Genomic DNA, 21,056 nt, shown 5'->3' on the forward strand with positions numbered 1-21,056 from the left:
GGTGACAGTTGGGGACAGCGCGGAGAGGGGGCGGGGACCGGGGGCATGGGTGCAACCGTTAGCCAATAAGAGCGCCACGCTGCCCTGCCTGAGTCCTCTCGTGGGCCCCATTCTCTATTCAGCTCGCAAGCCCACCACAGGGCACTTGATCCAGTGCTCTGATCGGGTACTCTTGCCTTTCACTCAGTCTCTAATTCTCATCCCAGCCCGCAACAAATCCCAGGCGACTATAACCAGAGCCCCAAAATCTCTGGATCCACCATTTCCTGTGGGTATCCCAACCGCCAAGTCCCTCTCCTCAGCCCCTTCTATCTGAGCTCTTCCCCAGGATCTGGGCTCCAGTTCCTCGGAACTCATCCTCTGAGTGCCCCCTCCATTCTAGTGGGGATCCCAGACCCCAAATCATGAATTCCCAATACCATGAATTCCCACATCTGTGTTCTTATTCTTTTGGGGATCCAGGACCCATTCCATCAACTCCTCTCTCCTCATTGATACACCCCTCTGTGCTCCTCATTCTCTGCTAAGAAATCAGACCCCAATCTCATGAGCCCTCCAGGCTACCCTAGACCACAAACACAAAGCCCTGACTTTACCAGCACCTCCTCTCTCTGGCCCTCATTCCCCTGACGTCTAGGATTCAGGATTCAGCACCAGGAGGGCTCCAATTTCCATACAAAGTCCACCATCCTGAAATTTCAGTCAGGCCTAGCTCCCAGCTTCCCAGTTACTTGGTTGCTGAGTTCACTGAGGCTCCTTACTCCCAGCTCAGACTCAGATCCTGTGAACTCCAGTGTCTGAGATATGCCGCTCCCGATCTCCTCCTCCTCAACTTCTCCACTTTCCATTTGGCCCAAGCTTCCTAAGCACTTCCCCCATCCCCCTCTTTGGAGTTCTCCTCCCCTCCCAGAACCCAGTAATAAGTGGGCTTCTCCCTGGGCCTGGACCCCCCCATGGTAACCCTATAAGGTTAGGCAGCTGTCGACTGAGGCAGGGAGGGGCCAGTGCAGGAGGCCAAGGGCAGCTGCTAAGTTTAGGGTGGCTCTGTCTCTCTTCTTAGAGACAACAGGTGCCTGGACCCCAGTGACCAGAAAAGCAAATGTCTTAGAGGCATTGGTATGAGGCTGGAGGAGGGGGAGGGGAGGAGGAGACTTCCTCAGGACATCAGGTCCTAGAGGGAACAGGAGGAGGAGGAGACACGGGTGTCCTTGCCAACCTTGGGCCTCCTGGGGCTTCCTCACCCACAATTTCCGCAGACCTCCACTGTACAGAATGGACTGGGGCACTGAGGCCCAGAGGGGTGGGAGAGCGTACCTCAAAGTCACACAGTCAGCCTAGGTGGTTCTTGCCCACATTGGAGAGAGAAGCCATTGGCCATCCCAGCCACCAAAGAGGAGGTGACCAATTAGCTTCCCTCTTGGTGTCTTTGACTCCCCTCCTCTGAGTTCCAACTTTCACACCAGTATCCAAAAAAGTGATTATAGACTCACACTAGACCATGTCCTTCTCCTGTTTCAAACCTTTCCAAGGCTCCCAAGGTCTCAGCCCTCAGCATGGCGTTTGAAGACCCTCCGGTGTCTGATGTCCAGCCCCTTGTATCCTCTGCTCGAGCCCCATCCCAATTCTGGCGAACTGAACACTTCTGATCTTTCACTTCTCCAGGCCTTTGCCCATCTGTGCCCTCCACTTAGCATGGCTGTTCCTCCACTTTCACCTGACTCACTTCTACCAGCCTTCGTAATGTCATTCCCATACTCCTAGATAGGGCTGCTATGCCCTCTACTTCTGTACTCCTGACCAGCTGGTTTGTCATTTTCTGCATTTACCCTGTCTCCACAGCTAGACTGTAAGTTCTACCAAGGCAGGGCCTGAATATTAATTATAATGATTATGGGAATTCCCTGGCAGTCCAGTGGTTAGCACTCCAGGTTTTCACTGCCGAGGGCCTGGATTCGATCCTTGGTCAGGGAACTAAGATCCCACAAGCCATGTGGCGCAGCCAAAAAATAAAAATAAAAATAAAAATAAAAATAATGATTATACTTCACTAACTGTTTCCAAATAGTGTTCACATCCAGAAGTTCTGTGGGATGAGAATTACGTCCCCATTTTATAGAGGGGGAAACCAAGGCCCAGGGAGTTGGAGCACAAAGCCCAAGGTCACAGAGCAGCCTCTCTGCTCCAGGCTGTCTAGTCTCTTCATACCTAGTGATTCCATGCCCCACATCTTTCCTCACAAAATCCCCCCTCTTCTTGAAGGGGATGTAGCAGACTTCCTGATCCTTCAACTTCCCCAGGCAGCTCTCTCCCACCTGTAACCTCTGTCACTACCCCCACATATACATACCCTTGACTGTGAACTCCACAGTGGGGGGACTGTGTTTGTCAAAGTGCCCCTGCAAAGCATGCACCAGTGCCTGGCACACTGTAGGTACTCAATAAATTTACTGTGTTTAAATCTGGGCCCACCCCACACAGGGGTACAGGAGGCTGGTGCATCACTTTCCTAGTCCTGTGTCTCAGCCTGGGCCCTCTCTGAACTCTGGCACATTCCAGCCTCCTTTGGGGAAAAAGAACATCCCTTCCTGCCCAGGTCCTAGTGAGACCTGCATCCCAAGACTCACTCCCTCCTCCCTCCCTCCTTGGGCTCCAGCTGCTGCCAGCCCAAGAAAGGAGAGGCCCTGAGCTGGGCTATTTTGGTATCTGGGGTGGGCACCCACAGGGCTAAGGTTACCCTGGTATGTTAATGACTCCCTGGGGCAGGACTATATAACTCCAGAGGGACCGCCCCAGGCTGACTCTCTGCTCCTTTCCAGCCAGAGCCACTGCCTGGCCCCCAGGAGACCTAAGACATGGTGAGTGAGAATCCCCCAGCCCCTGCCCAGATCCCTCAGACCTCAGGGCAGCCTCATCCTTTGAAAGAAAGTAGCTGGTTCCCAGTCTGGCAAGAGGAAAAAAGATGAATCTTCCCTTCCTTGATATCACTAATGGGGAATGTACAGAATGATGCCCTAAAGGATCCAACCAAGGATAATCTGCCTAGACACTCCACTCGCAGGAGCCCTGTCCCTCCCAAAGCATGCTCCATGCCGTCCTGCACTCCATCTTCCTAAAACCCCCAGGATCAGCCAGACAAGTGTTCCCACTCCCATTTTATAAATGAGAAAGTAGAGGTTCAGGTGAGTGAGTGATCAGGGTCACACAGCAAGTCTGGGACTCAGAGGAGGCAGGGTCAGGGCACTGAGAAGGGGAGGTACACTCCACTTGTTGGGTAGGATGGAAGGATGGGGACTTGAGGGCTACACAGAGGAATTTGGGGGTACAACTGCAGCAGGTCTCCTCAGCAAAGAGGTCATAAGGAAGGGGAAGCCTAGAGCCAGAAGAGTTGCTTTAGAAGAATGGACTCAAAGAAGCCTGAATCTAATCCATCGCCTCTAGAGAGGAGTGGGGATTGGTCCTTGAACCCCTCTGCCCAACCCTCATCCCTCAGGCACCCAAGAAGGCCAGGAGAAGGGCAGTGGCAGAGGGCGGAAGCTCCAATGTCTTCTCCATGTTCGATCAGACCCAGATCCAGGAGTTCAAGGAGGTAAGTGCGGGGAGAAGGGAGGAGACTGAAGACTGACCAAAGGCTCCCCTTGCTGCCCCTCCCCCCACCCCTCCCTGGAATGTGCACCTGTTGGGGGGAGGGGAAGGGTTTAGAATTCCTTGTTCTCCTCCCTGCTTGGAGTGTAAGAGGACAGCTGGCTGGGGGCCAGAATCTCAGAATCTGATCTGCCTGGAGTAAGGATGCTGAAGCCTGGCCATGGGGGACCTAACCTCTCCCTACGTTGGCCCTCCACAGGCCTTCACAGTAATTGACCAGAATCGTGATGGCATTATTGACAAGGACGACCTGCGGGAAACCTTCGCAGCCATGGGTGAGCCTACTCCACCTGTAAAGATTCAAGGCTGCAGAGTCCTGGGAATTCAGCAGCCTTAGGTTCCAGCCCTGCCAGGTCCACCCTGGGCCTCAGTCTACCCAGATAAAAAATGGATGGGATGATGTGAACTTATGGGAAGCGTTATTCCCTGGCCCCTAGACCCCACTCCACTCCATGCTTCCCCCACCCTGTTCCAGGGCGTCTCAATGTGAAGAATGAGGAGCTAGATGACATGATGAAGGAAGCCAGCGGGCCCATCAACTTCACTGTCTTCCTGACCATGTTTGGGGAGAAGCTCAAAGGTGAATGAAGTGTCCTGGGTCCAAACCCCCAGATGCCTCTCCCCAGACCGTTCAGGGACTGACCCTTTAGCAACCCTTCAGCTTCATGTGCCCTCTGACCACCCCCAGGTGCCGACCCTGAGGATGTGATCACTGGAGCCTTCAAGGTCCTGGACCCTGAGGGGAAGGGCACCATCAAGAAGCAGTTGTAAGTGACACCCTCCAGCTGCTCCCACACAGAAAGCCTCCTTAAATTCCTACCAAGAGTTAGGCACTGCCAGAGATAAGGGAAAAATTAGGACTGTGGTGATGGGATTAAATTTTCACAGCACACAGGGGGAAGGGCAAAAGGGGGGAGGCCAGAGTGTTTGGGAGACCAATGAGGAATCCAGAGTAACCCCGGTTTTCAAGGCGAGACTGGGAATGGCAACGGGGATGAGGTGGAAGGGACTGGAAAGGAATCACGAAGCCCAATCTCTGTCACCTCTCTCCAGCCTGGAGGAGCTGCTTACCACGCAGTGTGACCGCTTCTCCCGGGAAGAGGTGAGTGGGGAAAGGGCCTAGGGGAAGCGGAGGGATGGGGGAAGGGGAACGTAAGGAACCGGTTGGAGATACCCCTGCGTTTTTTCCCCAGATCACAAGTATGTGGGCGGCCTTCCCCCCCGACGTGGGCGGCAACGTAGACTACAAGAACATAAGCTACATCATCACGCATGGCGACGCCAAGGACCAGGAGTAGCGGACCCTCTTAGGCCTCTGCTGGGCAACGCCTTCCTGCCAGTGCGACCACCCCACCTCGACTCCTAATAAATTGAACTGGTCTCGTTTCTTATCCGCGACGGCTTCAGTGCGTTTGTGTGAACAGGGCTCAGGTGGGAGGCTGCGCTGAAACACCGGCTGGCACGAAACGAGTGCCCAGCAAATGAATGAATAAATAGTGGCCCGGAGGCCTGGGTGGAACGGTTCCACCCGCTACGCCCGCCGCTTATTCCCGCTGGGAAAGAGAAGACTTGCGTGGCCTCAGGGAAACTCAGTTTTTATTGAAGTCGCAGTTTGGGTGAAGTGGGGCGGGGCTGGGAGAGTTAGGGGATGGGAGGGAAGCTCTGGCGCGCTATGTGGGCCGAGGCGGATTGGGGCGGAGCCAAGGCGGGGTCGGGGCGGAGCCAAAGGCGGGGCTACACACTCCAGGATTGGGAGAACCTGCTAGCCCGCTAACCCCTTGCAAGGGCGGGCCTTACAGGTTTGGGCTCCGGGATTAAGCGCCGGGCAACCTGGGGCTCGAGGATTGGACAAGATACGAACTGAAGGCGGAGGCGTGGTAAAGTAGGGTCCGGGCGGGGGTCTCAGAGAGCGTCCGACTGCTCGCCCTGAGCCTGGCTCTGCTGCATCTGGGCCTGCATCTTCTCCAGCATCTCTTGCATGCGGCGCAGCTGTGCGGGGCAAGATTGCAGGCGGTGGGACTGGGCAAGGCCAGAAAGGGACTTCGAAGAGGATTTGGGGCCTTGATCTGGGGGAAAGCGAGGTGCTTGCTCACCTCTTCGTCTTTCTCGCGGATCAGCTTCTCCGTGTCGGCCAGAGGCAGCATGGGCAGCGGGATCTCTGTGGCGCTCTGGCGGGAGAGTTTACTAGGGGGTGGGGGAAAGGGACAGGAATCAAAGTCGAGAACCGTGGTTGTGGGTCACTGCCGCGAGGCAGGGCCTGGGGTTTGACGGGACCATGTCCTTCAGGTTAGGGCCATAAGCAAAGTGGGTGGGGAAAGAAAGGCTCCGGGAGAGGAGTCTAGAAGGTGAAGGCGGGGGTCATGGATGGTGAGCGCGGAGCCTTGGAAGCACCTAGGAGTCAGCTCTGGCTCTCACCTACGGCTGGCTCGATCACGCGCCCCAGGCCGGGCCAGGCTCTGTAGGCAGCGCGCCCGGTAGCCCTCGTAGAGCAGATCATGTGTCACCTCCTTCAGGTCCTGCAGGTGCGTCTGCACTAGCATCCGTCGCAGGTTCAGGAAATCGCAGTGATGTGGGTTCTCCACTGGGGGGCGGACCGGCGAGAGTCGGGGAGCTTGGGTCGGGTCTGCTGCCCAAGGACCCCTCTTTTGACTTTTAGGACCCCCGGGACCAGAACTCTCCCCAACTTCACCTGTTGGGTGCGGTTGACTCGGAGGCGTCCTGGGCTCCCTGCTGGCCTCAGAATGCGTTCCTGGCCTTACTCACCCTCCACGGTGCCCCAGGAGTAGCGGCGTCCCCTCACCGGTCGGGTCCCGCCGTCCCTCACTACTTCGCAGGAACCGACGACGGCGAAAGGGATGCTTTCCTAGAGGGCAGGAGTCAGCGATCACCGTTGGCCCCCTTTGGGCAGAAACCTCTTTCTCAGCTCCCACCTCCACATCCGCCTCCCCTGGCTTCTCTGCCCCTTCCTCCTTTGCCTCTGCACCTTCATCTCCGCATCCTGCCTCTTGAAATCTTCATCCTCATCAGAGTCACAATCGGGGAACTGGTAGATATTGATCTCCTCCTCCTGCAGCTGTTCCCGGATCTTGGAGGAGACAGATGCAGAGATGGTGAGAAACACAGAGACTGTGAACCACAGACATTGCATGACCAGAGACAGTGAGATATAGATACAGACACGGGGTGGAAGAGACAGAGAGGAAGACGTGAAAGACAGAGATGGTGAAAGATGGACATACGGGATGACTGAAAACGAAATCTCAAACGAGAGACAGAGACGTAGATGGTGAAAAACTGAGACAGTTACCCTAATGGGAAGTTTTGATGATGAGCAGACACCAAAAGACCAGGAGAGAGAGGCATAAGCGGAAACAGTGGGAAAGGGCTCTGAAGACACAGGGGGGTGGGAAGGTGGTGGGGGGAGCAGTCAGCATCCTGGGGCCAGAAGGATAACATTGGTCATTATGTCTACACCCCTGGCCTCAGACAGGCCTTAGCCAAGCATCCAGCCCAGGGATTCTATTCCGAACCTCCAGAGACATGGCTTCCTTAGGCAGCTTATGACCCACCTTCCTCAGAAACTTTCTTCCACAGTCTAGCCTGACACATCACGCTCCAAAAGGGCTACCCCAAGATCAAAGAAGTCAAAGCTGAGTTCAATTTTGATCATGACTTTTGGCTTCACGTGAGGTCAAATGTCAGAGGCCACCACACACCTTCTGTTTGAGGGCCTGTGTTTCCTTAGGCATCAGGGCATCTGCTTTGCCAATGACTGGGATAATGTTGACCTTCTCATGCACCGCCCGGAGGAAGGCCACATCTAGGGGCCGGAGCCTGCACCCAGGGATTGGTCAGGGCTCAGTTTCAGGGCACAGAGACACTCCCCCTCCGGCCCTCCCCAAATGTCCCAACTCCCCAGGGTGACCCTCGGACCCCCGGCCAAAGGGTGAGATGAAGTAGAGGCAGCAGTGGACACGGGAATCCTGGATGTTCTTCCTGTTCAGGCCACTCTCATCCCGAAGATACTGCTCAAATTGCTCCTCAATGAAGCGCACCACGGGCAGCCAGCTGGGGTGTGGGGAGAGAGCGGAAAGTCAGAGAACAGGGACCACAGCACAGGGAAGGGGACAAGGCTAGCCAGGACTGTGGGTGTGGGAAGTAGTTTCTTTGGCTCCAACCAAAGACATCAGAGGAAACTGGCAGGTGAGATGTTGGGAAGCACAGGGCACTTTGGGCCACAAGGCCACCAGAAACAGGCCCCACCTTTGGCGGGGGGTGGGGGGTAGGGCAGGGCAGACCAGCCCTGAATCTGACCCCGCAGTCTCCACAGAGTAGCCACATTGGGAAGCTAAGCCCCGGGTCCTCCCCCATTCCTCACCAGTCTGAACAGTCCACTGAGTCCCCAAAGCCAGGTGTGTCCACCAGGGTCAGCTTCACCTTAATACCCCCCTCCTCGATCTCCACGCCCCGGCGCTCGATGGTCAGTGTTTGTGTCAAGCGAGCTATGAGGATGGGGAGAGGTCAGGGAGCTGGGTAGGGGCCTGAGGCAGGACTAATTTCCTTTCTCAGACTCACAGTTGCCTCCACCCATTTTTCAGGGGAGGAGAGTGAGTCTCGGAGAAAAGCAGTGAGCCGCCTGAGTCCCCCAGAACGTCATGGGAAACCCAGAGGGAAAGGAAGAGAGTGCAGTCTAGGGACATGGGAGGAGGGGGTCAGAGTGCCTGGAGAGCACGGTGGGGAGGGGGTCTTACCCCTGGCCTCTGGGACTTGCCGATCCTCATAGAGGTTGGTGAGAAATAGGCTGTTGATGAGGGTAGATTTTCCCAGGCCTGACTCCCCTGTGGACAAGACAGGCCCAACTGGTCAGGTGAGGGAACAGCCAAGGTCTCTTGAGGACCCCTTGCCAGGCCCCTCTCCAAAACCCCCAGACCTGCCACCATGAGTGTGAAGTCAAACCCCTTCTTGACGGACTTGCGATGCAGCTGGTTGGGGAGGGCGGCGAAACCCACATACTCCTTGTCCTGTTGGCAGGGGATGGACAATACGAGGCTGCTGGGGGCAGCAGGCAGGGCCCCCAGGATAACCTGATCTCAGAGGCTAGGAGAAGTCAACCTATTGTGGGTTGACCTGGCTAGCCTGGGGGTTGGGGACTGGGGGCAGAGATACCTGGATTCCTGGGCATAAAGACTCACCATGGCCCCGATAGCTGTCGCTGCACCTGCTGTCTCTCCCCACTTCCTCTGGTGGGGCAGGAAGTTGAGGGTGGCAAACAAGGGGGCGGGCAATGTAGGAAGCTGAGATGCTCAAATTGGCCCAGAGAGGTGGGAAAAGCCGAGACCAAGAACAGCGGTGGTCCTGAATTCATGGATACCTTTGCCCATAACCCCAATAGGAAGCTTCAACCCCTCTGTTCTCTGTACACCTTTATTCCAAGCCCCATTGTAACCCCATCACCCTGGTGGGAGGTAGGGTGTAAGCAGAGAGGAAGGAAGTGGGTTGGTCTCTCTAGCAAGTGAGATGAAGGCTTTGACAGAGGTGGTTAAAAAAAAAAGTTCCAAGGAGTGGACCAAAAGCCATAACAAAGATTGAGGGTGGGAGGAGGGGCCATCAATTTTCCTCGCCAGCTCATACACTGGATTCTTAAAAGGACTTCAGGTCTTTGGACACCACAGCCAGAGAGACTGTCCTTCAGGATCCTGGCCAAGGCACTCCCCTGCTTGAAACCCTTCATGGGCTTCCCAGTGATCTCAGAATCAAGTCTGAGTCCTGACTTGGCAGCCAAAGCCTCCCCCATCTGACCTCATCACCCCATCTTTCACTCACCCTTACTGAGTGCCCATATCCTAGCCTCTGTGTATATATATATATTTTTTTTAAATTTGCCACGATCTCCATTTTAATTTTTTATTTTTTTTTTAAATGCTATTCTTGTCTGCTTACATTCTTTTTTTATTTATGTATGTATGTATGTATGTATGTATGGCTGTGTTGGGTCTTCGTTTCTGTGCGAGGGCTTTCTCCAGTTGTGGCAAGCGGGGGCCACTCTTCATCGCGGTGCGCGGGCCTCTCACTGTCGTGGCCTCTCGTTGCGGAGCACAGGCTCCAGACGCGCAGGCTCAGTAATTGTGGCTCACGGGCCCAGTTGCTCCGCGGCATGTGGGATCTTCCCAGACCAGGGCCCGAACCCGCGTCCCCTGCATTGGCAGGCAGATTCTCAACCACTGCGCCACCAGGGAAGCCCACCTCTGTGTATATTGAACTTTACCTTCTTCTGCACCAGGTGAACTCCTCCTTACCCTTCTAGGGTTTGATTCAAAGGGCTCTTCCTCCTCTATGAAACCTTCCCCACCCACCCCAGGCAGAGTCATTTTCCATCCTCTGGACTCCCCAGCACCTTTCACAGGCCCCTCCAATGCCCACCTTTGCTTATCTGGCTGTCTCTTCTACTCCCGGCTGCGTTTTCTGAGGACAGGGACCATGTCTTCCTAATTTCTGTATCCCTGGTGTCTTGCACAGGGCCTGGAACAAAGAAGGTGCCAATAAATAATATACTAGATAAATGAATGCATGAAAGAGTGAGTGATTGAAGTTAGTCCGGGACAAAGGCTGGCAGGCTGCAGAACTTGTAAAAGGAGCTTGGCTTTGGGGTCAGAAAGAACTTCCCAAACCTCAGCTCTCCCACTTACTGTGTGACCTTGGACAAGTCATTTGCCCTCTCTGAACTCCATTTTTTTCATAGTAAGATGAAATACACACATTTATATTTTGTTATCAGGACTCAGAGTGGTTTCGGATGACATGGGCTTTGGAGTTAATCAGTTATGTATACAACATACTATATATATATATATATATATATATATATATATATATATATATATATATATATATATATATATATATATATATATATATATATACAGACACACACACACATACCCTAGCTTTAGCATTTATGAACTGAGTGACCTCTCTGAACCTTTAAAGCGAGTCCGCTTAGTATGACCTATAAGGCCTTGCTCAATCTGGATCCTGCCTATTGCTCCAACCCCATTTTCTTTCTCTATTCTTCATGGTTCTATTTATTATTTCCCATTTAGCCCCTGTTAGGGACTGAATTGTGTCCCCCTACTCCCCACTTCATGTGTTGGAGCCCTAACCCCCAACGTGACTATATTTGGAGGTAAGACCTTTAAGGAGGAAATTAAGGTTAAATGAGGTCAGAAGGGTGGGGCCCTGATTCTATAGGTCTGGTGTCCTTATAAGAAGGGACACCAGCAATCTCTCTCTGCGCATGCACAAAGGAAAGGCCATGTGAGGACAGAGTGAGAAGGTGGCTGTCTGCAACCCAAGAAAAGAGGCCACACCAGAAACCAACCCTGCTGGCATTTTGATCTTGGACTTCCAGTCTCCAGAACTATGAGAAAATAAACATCTGTTGATTAAGACTCCTAGTCTGCGGTGCTCTGTTATACCACCTCATAGCTCACTCATTTCCTCTCCTCAGCCTAAGGCAACCACTCTAATGTGCTTAATGTGTAATTTTTTAGTTTGTACACATTTTGAAAAATGTGCAGTGCATAGTACATGTTTACACAAATAGCTATATATGTATATATTAATATGTATTTCTGTTTGTTAATTTTTTTCAATCAGCACTATCTTTTAAGATCCATCCATGCTACCACCTTTTCCTTACTTCAACCTCATTTCTAGTACTGCTCCCTTCATGTAACCTTGGAAAAATCACCTCTCTGGGCCTTACTTTCCTCATCTACCATATGGGATTGGATGCTCCCACCACACTGAATTCACAGAAGTTGTTCAAGTTTCATGATTATAAAGACATATAGTAATTAAGAGCCGTGTGACCTTGGGCATCTTTAACCTTTCAGTGACTTCGTTTCTGTATCTGTTAAATAATGCCATTAATAATTTCACTTCATAGGGACATGATGAGGATTACATATCTAACACATATAAAGTTCTTAGCAGTGCCTGGCATAAAAGATGCGCTCACACATAACGCTAGTTATTGCTATTACATGAGCTGATGGGTGCAACAGTGCCACTAGCTCCAATCTAGCGACTGCTCTTCTGGATTAGTTGCTGAGAATCCAGACAGCGTGAATCAGCCAGGGTTGCCGCCCTCTGGGGAGACGGAGACAGCCACAAGCAAGTGTGACACACAGCACTGGTGCTAAAAATGTAGTGTAATAAGGAGATAAACAGAGTACTTTGAGAAGCCAAGGGAAGGGATAATTATACCCTTCCCCCTGCACCACAACCCTTCCCCCTGCATTTCTCACCAGGCCGAGCAGCCCTACCATCCTAGTTAAAACTCTGAACTCCTTCCTTTGCTCTCCACAAGTATATCCAATTGGTTTCCAAGTCCTTTCTATCGATGAGAAAAATTGGCCCCTCCTCTCTACACCCTTCACTGTCTTGCCCCTGCCCTGGGTTCAGACTCTAATCAGCTCTTCCCTGAATTATTCAATAATATTTAAGAAAATAACATGCACACACCTGTCAGAATGGCTATCATCAAAAAGACCACAAATAACAAATGTTGGCAAGATGTGGAGAAAAGGGAACCCCTGTACACTGTTGGTGGGAATGTAAATTGGTGTAGCCAATGTGGAAAACAGTATGGAGGTTCTGCAAACAACTAAAAATAGAACTACCATATGATCCAGCAATAGCACTCCTGGGTATATATAAGAAGAAAACGAAAACACTAATTCAAAAAGATACGTGCACCCCAATGTTCATAGCAGCAGTGTTTACAATAGCCAAGATATGGAAGCAACCTAAGTGTCCATCAACAGATGAATGGATAAAGAAGATGTGGTACTATATATACATATATAAAATATATATACATATATATATACATACACAAACACACACACATGCAATGGAATACTACCTACTCAGCCATAAAAATGAATGAAATTTTGCCATTTGCAATAATATGGATGAACTTGGAGGGTATTATGTTTAGTGAAATAAGTCAGACAAAGACAAATACTATATATTATCGCTTATATATGGAATATAAAAAATGAAAAATAACTATCAAATACAACAAAACAGAAACAGACTCACACATCTAGAGAATAAACTAGTGGGGAGAGAGAAAGGAGAAGGGCAAGATAGGGCTGAGAGATTAAGAGGTACAAACTAAAATAAGCTACAAGTATATATTGTACAGCACAGGAAATACAGCCAATTTATAATAACTATAAATGCAGTATAATCTTTAAAAATTGTGAATCACTGGGACTTCCCTGGTGGTCCAGTGGTAAAGAATCCGCCTTCCAATGCAGGGGACGTGGGTTTGATCCCTGTTTGGGGAGCTAAGATCCCACATGCCTCGGGGGAACTAAGCCCATGCGCCACAACTATTGAGCCCTCGTGCCTCAACGAGAGGGCCCACGTGCCGCAAACTACAGAGCCCACGTACTCTGGAGCCTGCGCGCCATAACTAGAGAGAGAAAACCTGCACGCCACAACTAGAGAGAAGCCTAAGCGCCACAAAGAAGAGACCGCACGCCGCAATGAAAGATCCCACATGTCTCAACAAGGATCCCATGTGCCGCAACTAAGACCCAACGCAGCCAAAAAGATAAGGAAAATAAATAAAATAAATATTTACAAAAAAAATTGTGAATCACTATGTTGTACACCTGAAACTTACATAATATTGTAAATCAACTATACCTCAATAAAAAAAAGAAAAAATGGCATTTATATTCATTTATTTACTGTATTACCAATACATATTCTCATGGAAAAATTAGCAAATGCAAATGGTTAGAAAAATTTACATCTAATATCATTCCATGATATATCCTCATTTTGATTTTCATCCTTGTAGATTTTCTCATATGCCTATACATATGAATAAATATATATTCACAAAACTAGGATAACATAACTTTGGAAACCTGTTTTTGTCACTTTATATGTTATGTCTATGATCATAAATACACATCTACATTATCATTTTTCTAGATGCTTAGTATTCAGGCTGATTCCCATTCTTCCCTGTGATAAACAACGCTGAGCTGGGATGACTGTGTTTATGGTGCTATCATTGTGCACTTGTCCAACCATTTCCTGGGGCCTCATTTCTATAAGGGGAATTACTGAGTCAAAGGAAGTCACATATTTAAGGCATTTGTGCATACTAATAAATGCCCTCAGAAAAGGCTCTTGGCTTGGTTAAGTGCAGAGATGATATGAATTAGCAGTGACACAATATTCTATTTACATGCTTATTAACTCCAACAAATTATGCCCAATCATTCCTGTGATAAGGTTTGGGGCCTGTTTGTAGAAAGGAAGATCCCACCTTGAGTTTCCTATGGGGCAGTGAATGGTAGACAGCAGTCTTTCCATTTAATAATCATCTGGATTAGTTCTTTTTCATCTCTCCATCATACCTTCATAGCTACCTATGGCCCTACCAGACGTCCCTGGAAGGGTTTCTGTGTCTTTAGACCTGAGTTCAGGTTCAGACCCAATAACTCCAGGCTTTGTCTTCTCAAAGTCAGAGCTAGCTCTCCAAGTGAGTATGGCATGCGGGCTGGCCAGCCTTTGGGGGTTTCCTCCAAGAGGGGCTGGCTCTTTGCCATTTTGGTACCCTCTTACCTCTGTTTCCCAGCACATGTGCCTGGCACATATTGGACCCCCGGGAAATGTTCATGGAACAGATGATTAACTTACCATCTCATCAGCAGCTTCCACTACTTTCCTATTATGTAAACTTTTGACACATTAAAACAGAACTATTATCTATCTTCCTCTTTGAGGATAGATATTAATCATCTTTGGATCCCAAGCTTCTAGCACATAGTAGGTTTTCAATTAGTATGTGGGCCATTGTTCATTTCATTCCCTCTGCCTGGAGTTCTTCATTTTAGGCCCACTTCAGCCAGGCTCTGGACTTGGCTGAAATCTTACCTGTCCTGAAAGGATCAGCTCAAAAATGCCACCTTCTTCCTTGGTTACTTCAGCCCAAAGAGTAATAACTGATATTTTTTACTAAGTACTTTACACCTCAACCATTCAAATTAAGTATTATCCCCATTTTACAGTTCAGGAAACAGAAGTAACTTCCCCACCCAAGGTTAAATGGGAGCAAATGACAAGGTCAGGAATCAAACTCTGCATGAATGAACTTAAAGACAGTGTCTACAGCCACTAAACTCTACAGGTCTCTCTCTCTCTGTACTACATTCCTATCACATCTTTATTAGGTCGGTGTACAATCTGTCACATCATCTGTATGTCTCCATGTTATACTGAGTAGAGAGAGCTCCCTGAGGGATTTCTTTGTATTTCCAGGGTCTAGACTTATGGTTGATGATCCGTAAGTATGTGTTGATTGATTTGTGCTCCATCTTTATCCGTGTCTAACATTCATGCATACCAGGTACACAAAACCACACAGATTCATTCCCACAAATGAGAACTCTTCCTACTATCTTGAATCGGTGAACGTAACTCTCTCACGCCCTTAGAGTTCTTATTTATCATGATTTGTGTGCTTGCCCCTTTAAACTGGTAGCACCCCAAGGACAACTCTTAACACATGTTTCATCTCTTTGTCAAACTCTTGACATAGCACTGATGTGCTAATAAATGTTAATTAATATACAAACCTTGGTTACCCCTCTCCATCATTAGATGGGCTGCAGACACTTACAGGCACCCCACCCCCTCCCCAAAGGCAACCTTGCCCAGAGTACAGATACTGGGGATCACACCCCTGGGACCACTGGAACACAGCCCCAGCCAGGGCCCCACCAAGCTGGGAAACAGGGTTTAATGTTTTAGCCTCTCCCTGGGCTCCCTTGGTAGGGCTGTAGACCTGTCCCTAGTCTCCCCATGGCCTCTTTCTTTGTGTCCCTGTTTCTCTTTGTCTCTGCCTGTTTCACTCTTCGTTCCTCTGCCTCTGTTTCTCTCCAGGTTCCCTGCCTTTTCTTGTAGTTCTTCCGACTCTGCTTCAACGACTTTATGTCTCTCTTATCTGTTTCTACATGTGTTTGTTTCTGGCGGCCAATCTTTTGCTCCTGTGTTTTTGGTCTGCTGCAGTCTCTGTCTCTCTGCCTTTGCATCCTCTCTGATTCAGGGCTCTTAGGTTACGACTCCGGATCCAGGTCTGTGTCCATCGGCCTGCTTCTCCTCAGCATTTATCTGGCGTCTGCCACTAGCTCCCGCTACTGCCTCGGTCTCCCCCAGCCCAGCCCCCACGCGCGGCCCTCGGCCTCGCCGATCGGCCCCGCTTTGTTTCCCGTGTCTCGGCGCCCCGCCCCCGCCCCATCTGGGGTCTCCGCCGCCCTCTGACGCCCTTTGTCTGCCTTGGTCTTTCCCCCACCCCTTTCCCTGGGTCTGCCTTGGGATCTCTCTTTGTCTCTCCGGGCCGGGGTGGCTGGCGCTGTCGGCCAGCTCCGGAGGTCGGCGCGGGTGGCCCGACACAGCGACAATTAGGAAGTCTTCGGCCCACCACATCCAGCTCCAGCCCAGGAGGCACACGGTTAATACCACCGAGTTCGGGCAACTGTCCTCGGCTCAGAGTAGCCCTCTCCGCGGCACGCGGCTGCCCGCCGGCCACCGAGCTCTGGAGGACGCGGGCAGCCCCCACAAGCGTGCAGCTCCTCCAAGGTCCTAGAGCGGCCGGGTGCCGCCCGGGGCTTCCGCTTCCCGTCCCCGCCCCCGGCGGCCGCCCCAGGGGAACGCCTGGGACTGAGCCCCCCTCCCCGTTTGGCGCCGAGCCCGCATCCCCGAGCCGTCGGCGGCGCGGGCACCGGAGCCCCGCCGAGGAGCTCCGGAGGGCGCCGGGGTGGCGGAGGCGGCTGCTGCAGCGGCGGCGGCGGGAGGAGAAGGGGAGCGGCTGCGCGCCGGAAGGAGCAGCAGGTGCAGGGGCGGCTGGCGGCGCGGGCGGGGATCACCGGGAGCCGCGCCCCGCACCTCGGACCCGAACGCTGCCCGGTGCCCGTGCCGGCCAGCAGAGGGCAGGGCGCCGCCGTCCGCACATGGCTGTGTGACCGTGAAATTGTGTCTGTCCCCTTGCTCAGGGCGGCGTGCCAGCGATGGAGCGCTCGGTGGGGCCCTGGGGCGCGGATCTCCGTGGCTCAGAGGACAGGGAGCAGCTGAGAGGCACCCGCACAGGTGAGGGCCAAAGCGGTGCACCGCCGTGGGTAGGTAATGGCTGGGTGGGGACCCCGGTGCTGGGCTCTGCCTGGCCCAGACCCAGAAAAATCGGACATGAACTGTGCTTCCTGGGGTGGGGGTGGGGGTGGGGGGGCGGGCGGGGAGGAGGGGAGCAAAAGCCGAGGGACGGAGCCAGTGTTTCTGAGCACCTACTATGCGCCAGGCCTTGAGGGGCATCATTTCAAGGACTCCCTCCCCGTCCCCGACAGCGATCAGCATGCTTGCTGCCTCTGCCCTACTTCAGGCCTCATTCTGTCTCATCCTGGCAATTGCAGCAGCCTCCCCTCAGCCCTTTTCTCTCCAGTGATGCACTGTGCAGCCACATTGATCTAAGTCCAGATCTAATCCTGTCTCCATTAACAAAAACCTTCCCTAGCTCCCTTCTGCTACTAATTAAAAGCCTTAGTCTAGTGTTCAATCTAGATCTTACATGCTTAATCTAGTCTCAGCATCCCTTTCCATGGTTTACTCTTTTCTCTGCTGTGAAAGCCCAGCCCTGTCTCTTTATTTCCTCTCTCTCGTGACAGCACAGTTATTCTGAGCCTGCAATTATAATTTTTTGTGCCTTATCTTATCTCTCCTACCCATCCTGAGGGACAGGTGTGTGTCTGGATCCTCTCAGGTACACACAAGATGACTGAAGTAATAAGTTACAGACTGGGCTAATATAAAAAAGATATAATGTAATTAGCAAATACCAGGCTTTCCAAATAGAGGCAGTATAATGTAGGGCTTAACACAGGCTTGAGAATCAGACAGACCTGAGTTAGAAACCTGGTTTTGCTACTTTATAACTTTGAGCAAGTGACTTAAATTCTCGGAGTCTCCATGTTGGTAAAATGGGGGTAGTTAACAGTATTACCTCATAGGATTGTTTGCAAGGATTCAGTAATGCTTGGTTAAGTTATTGGCACATGTGAAGGGCACGGTAAAAGGAAGTTACTGTTACTGAGAGGCACAGACAATAATAAGTGCTTCAGAAATTCAGAGGAGAGAGAGCAAGAGAGATCCTTGCAACCACAGATGGTCAAGGACGCCTTTCTGGGGAGGTTGCTATCAAAGATAGGGGCTGAGCCAAAGGGCAGGGTCTACAACTCCTTTTTCTTTCCCCAGGTCTAGGGAGTGAGAACGTGGAGATTTCTCAGCCAGATGAGTTTGAACATGCCCCACAGGAGGATGACTTGGGGTTCAAGGAAGAGGAAGATTTGGCCCCAGGTCATGAAGTAGGAAATGCCTCTCTCAAACCCGAAGGCATTCAGACCTGGGATGACTTGTGGGTCCAAAGAGTGGGACCTGGGAAACCACAGGCCCGGGACAGAGGCCCTCGGCTCCTGGGAGAACCACGCTGGGGCCAGGCTAGTGATCGGGCTGCCGTGTGCGGCGAGTGTGGCAAGAGCTTTCGGCAGATGTCAGATCTGGTGAAACACCAGCGAACCCACACAGGCGAGAAGCCCTACAAGTGCGGGGTCTGTGGCAAGGGCTTTGGCGATAGCTCTGCCCGCATCAAACACCAGCGAACTCATAGTGGTGAAAAGCCCTACAGAGCCCGGCCACCAGCCCAGGGCCCCCCAAAGATTCCTCGGTCCAGGATCCCTGCTGGTGAGCGCCCCACCATCTGCGGTGAGTGCGGCAAGAGCTTCCGGCAGAGCTCTGACCTGGTGAAACACCAGCGGACACACACGGGCGAGAAGCCCTACAAGTGCGGGGTCTGTGGCAAGGGCTTTGGCGACAGTTCTGCCCGCATAAAGCACCAGCGGACACACCGGGGGGAGCAGCCCCCCCGGCCCGTGGTGCCCCGACGGCAGCCATCTCGAGCAGCCACGGCAGCTGCACAGGGACCTAAGGCCCAGGACAAGCCATACATCTGCACCGACTGTGGCAAAAGATTTGTGCTCAGCTGCAGCCTCCTGAGCCACCAGCGCAGTCACCTGGGGCCCAAGCCTTTTGGCTGTGATGTGTGTGGAAAGGAGTTTGCCAGGGGCTCAGATCTGGTGAAGCACCTGCGGGTGCACACAGGAGAGAAGCCTTACCTCTGCCCTGAGTGTGGCAAGGGCTTCGCTGACAGCTCTGCCCGGGTCAAGCACCTCCGCACCCACAGTGGCGAGAGGCCTCATGCCTGTCCGGAGTGTGCCCGCACCTTCAGCCTCAGCTCCACCCTTTTCCGCCACCGCCTCACTCACGCGGAGCCCCAGGACTTCAGCTTCCCAGGCTACCCCCTCGCCCCCCTGATCCCCAGCCCACCCCCCAGCTCAAGCCCACCCCCACCTCCCCTCGGCACCAGCCCCCCGCTGACGCCTCGAAGCCCTTCGCACTCGGGTGATGGCCCTTTCGGCCTGCCTGGCTTGGAGCCGGAGCCTGGGGGCCCACAGGCTGGGGAGCCGCCTCCACCGCTGGCGGGTGACAAGCCCCACAAGTGCCCTGAGTGTGGCAAGGGTTTCCGCCGAAGCTCGGACCTGGTGAAACACCATCGTGTACACACGGGGGAAAAACCCTACCTCTGCCCTGAATGCGGCAAGGGTTTTGCCGACAGCTCCGCCCGAGTCAAGCACCTCCGCACCCACCGTGGTGAACGGGCTCAGCCACCGCCACCATCCACTCTCCTGAGGCCACACAACCCCCCTGGCCCAGCACCCACGGCCCCTCGATCCCGAGTCCGGGCTCAGCCCTCTGGGCCCAGCCAGCCCCACGTGTGTGGCTTCTGTGGGAAGGAGTTTCCCCGGAGCTCAGATCTAGTCAAACATAGGCGCACACACACCGGGGAGAAGCCATACAAGTGTGCAGAGTGCGGCAAGGGTTTTGGTGACAGTTCTGCCCGCATCAAGCACCAGCGTGGGCACCTGGTCTTGAGGCCCTTTGGGATAGGGGATGGTCAGGCAAGGCCCCTCAAAGAGGAGCCACCAACGGGACTGGAATGATGGGGTCCAGGGAGGGTGGAGGCCCAGGAGACCAAAGGGGGGGGTGGTATCTGCCGCTTAAGCAGAGAAGAAAGGGCCTGGGAGGCGGTGGGAGGGAGAAGGAGGGGAAGAAACAAATGGGAGAAAGGAGTGGATAGATAGCAATAGAGATTTGGAGACAATGACCTTGAAGCTCAGGAAACTCCTGGCTGGGCTCAGTCAGGACCTTGCCAGTGTGGTTTATACCCCCAGCTTCTAGAACACTGCCTAGTATACAGTAGGCAATAAATATTTGTTGATGAATAAACTGACCTTAGCCTGAGGGCCCTTAAAGAACTCTAAATTCCTGCTGCCTCTTAACCTGTAAATTGACCCCTCCCAACCTTGCCCCTGAGAGACCAGCACCCTGAACCAGGGTTTGTTAGACCTATGAGCTGCAACAATGAGACTTCTGAGGTTTAGGGTGACAGAGTGAGGCAGGGCCATCTTGACCACCCTACTGATGGTGAGAGTATTGTTGTGAGGCAGGCAGTACCCAGCCTCAGGCCGCTGGACGTGGTCTTAGCCAGGAAGAGGACACTTGGAGAGGCCAGACCTATCTGCCCTGGAGAAGCCCAAACTGCCCTGACACCTGGACACAGCAGAATAGGTCAGAGACAGCAGTAAGAGCAGTCATCTGCCCTGGATGCTAAGCCCAGGTCCTGGTGGACGGCAGCAGAGATACACTGGGAGAAGGGCAGTACAGGGGTGAGGAGAAGCCAGGGAAGCACCAAGGCCTGACAGCCACATCTCCATGTGTCTCGCCAATAAACTGCTTCTTGTCTGAGGCGTGGACTCGTGTGTGCGTGTGTGCGTGGTGAGGGGTGAAAAAGGTGCCGAAGGGTCACCACAGGCAAAACCCACAAGCCATGTTGTAAACTTGCTCTCTTTGAGCCCTGTCAAATAAAGAAGTTGGGTTGTCATAGCTGCTTTTTAGCTCTGACAACGGGTTAAGAAAACGGCCACCAGGCCTGTCAGCTGATGCCTCAGACCTGAGTTCTGGCTGCCCACGGCAGCCACCTACGCCACAGGCTCGAGCGCGACCCTTAAAAGGAAAAACACTCGGTGGGAGCGTGGGGGGTGGGGGGGCGGGTGTTCTGCGAGCGCTGTTGCTATGGCGACAGGTACTGGGAGAAAAGTGGCCGGCAGGAATTGGTACCAGCTCAGAAGACCCCGACACTGATGTTCTGCCTTCTGGGAAACCCCACCTCCCTGCGACCCTTTTTTTATTTGTCGAGAAACAGGTCATTTGGCTGCATA

The 21,056-nt window shown here is 52.5% G+C and overlaps 3 protein-coding genes across 3 annotated transcripts; 2 read left to right on the forward strand and 1 right to left on the reverse strand.

Annotated features, from left to right (window-relative positions):
• The first annotated feature begins 2,749 nt into the window (after window positions 1-2,749).
• MYLPF (myosin light chain, phosphorylatable, fast skeletal muscle) lies at window positions 2,750-5,035 on the forward strand. Its single transcript, XM_036824189.1, has 7 exons — window positions 2,750-2,855; window positions 3,491-3,586; window positions 3,842-3,917; window positions 4,118-4,222; window positions 4,331-4,409; window positions 4,696-4,744; window positions 4,836-5,035. Exons 1-7 carry the CDS (start codon window positions 2,853-2,855, stop codon window positions 4,938-4,940), a joined length of 513 nt encoding a protein of 170 aa, XP_036680084.1. The 5' UTR covers window positions 2,750-2,852; the 3' UTR covers window positions 4,941-5,035.
• A 186-nt stretch (window positions 5,036-5,221) lies between these two features.
• SEPTIN1 (septin 1) lies at window positions 5,222-10,447 on the reverse strand. The gene is made up of 12 exons (XM_036824127.1): window positions 9,886-10,447; window positions 8,835-9,490; window positions 8,573-8,663; window positions 8,394-8,480; window positions 8,021-8,144; window positions 7,576-7,710; window positions 7,359-7,476; window positions 6,626-6,727; window positions 6,406-6,505; window positions 6,058-6,223; window positions 5,736-5,826; window positions 5,222-5,631 (listed from the first exon to the last, which is right to left on the reverse strand). The coding sequence occupies exons 2-12, from the start codon at window positions 8,835-8,837 to the stop codon at window positions 5,545-5,547; spliced, it is 1,104 nt and encodes a 367-aa protein (XP_036680022.1). The 5' UTR covers window positions 8,838-9,490; window positions 9,886-10,447; the 3' UTR covers window positions 5,222-5,544.
• A 5,950-nt stretch (window positions 10,448-16,397) lies between these two features.
• On the forward strand, window positions 16,398-20,584 carry ZNF48 (zinc finger protein 48). The gene is made up of 3 exons (XM_036824144.1): window positions 16,398-16,566; window positions 16,728-16,821; window positions 17,977-20,584. Exons 2-3 carry the CDS (start codon window positions 16,743-16,745, stop codon window positions 19,776-19,778), a joined length of 1,881 nt encoding a protein of 626 aa, XP_036680039.1. The 5' UTR covers window positions 16,398-16,566; window positions 16,728-16,742; the 3' UTR covers window positions 19,779-20,584.
• Window positions 20,585-21,056: the final 472 nt, after the last annotated feature.

This window comes from Balaenoptera musculus, chromosome 15, assembly GCF_009873245.2.
Source record: "Balaenoptera musculus isolate JJ_BM4_2016_0621 chromosome 15, mBalMus1.pri.v3, whole genome shotgun sequence".
In the NCBI taxonomy this organism is placed as follows: Eukaryota; Metazoa; Chordata; class Mammalia; order Artiodactyla; family Balaenopteridae; genus Balaenoptera; species Balaenoptera musculus.

Bases quoted from the DNA above. Each gene is read 5' to 3' on its own strand.
- MYLPF (XM_036824189.1), top strand. The intron at 4,410-4,695 runs GTAAGTGACACC...ACCTCTCTCCAG, and splicing joins GGCACCATCAAGAAGCAGTT to CCTGGAGGAGCTGCTTACCA. The intron at 4,745-4,835 runs GTGAGTGGGGAA...TTTTTTCCCCAG, and splicing joins ACCGCTTCTCCCGGGAAGAG to ATCACAAGTATGTGGGCGGC.
- SEPTIN1 (XM_036824127.1), bottom strand. The intron at 7,711-8,020 runs GTGAGGAATGGG...CCCACACCCCAG, and splicing joins TCAGTGGACTGTTCAGACTG to CTGGCTGCCCGTGGTGCGCT. The intron at 6,728-7,358 runs GTGTGTGGTGGC...GTCTCCTCCAAG, and splicing joins CACAGGCCCTCAAACAGAAG to ATCCGGGAACAGCTGCAGGA.
- ZNF48 (XM_036824144.1), top strand. From the start codon at position 16,743: ATGGAGCGCTCGGTGGGGCCCTGGGGCGCGGATCTCCGTGGCTCAGAG. The intron at 16,822-17,976 runs GTGAGGGCCAAA...TTCTTTCCCCAG, and splicing joins GCTGAGAGGCACCCGCACAG to GTCTAGGGAGTGAGAACGTG.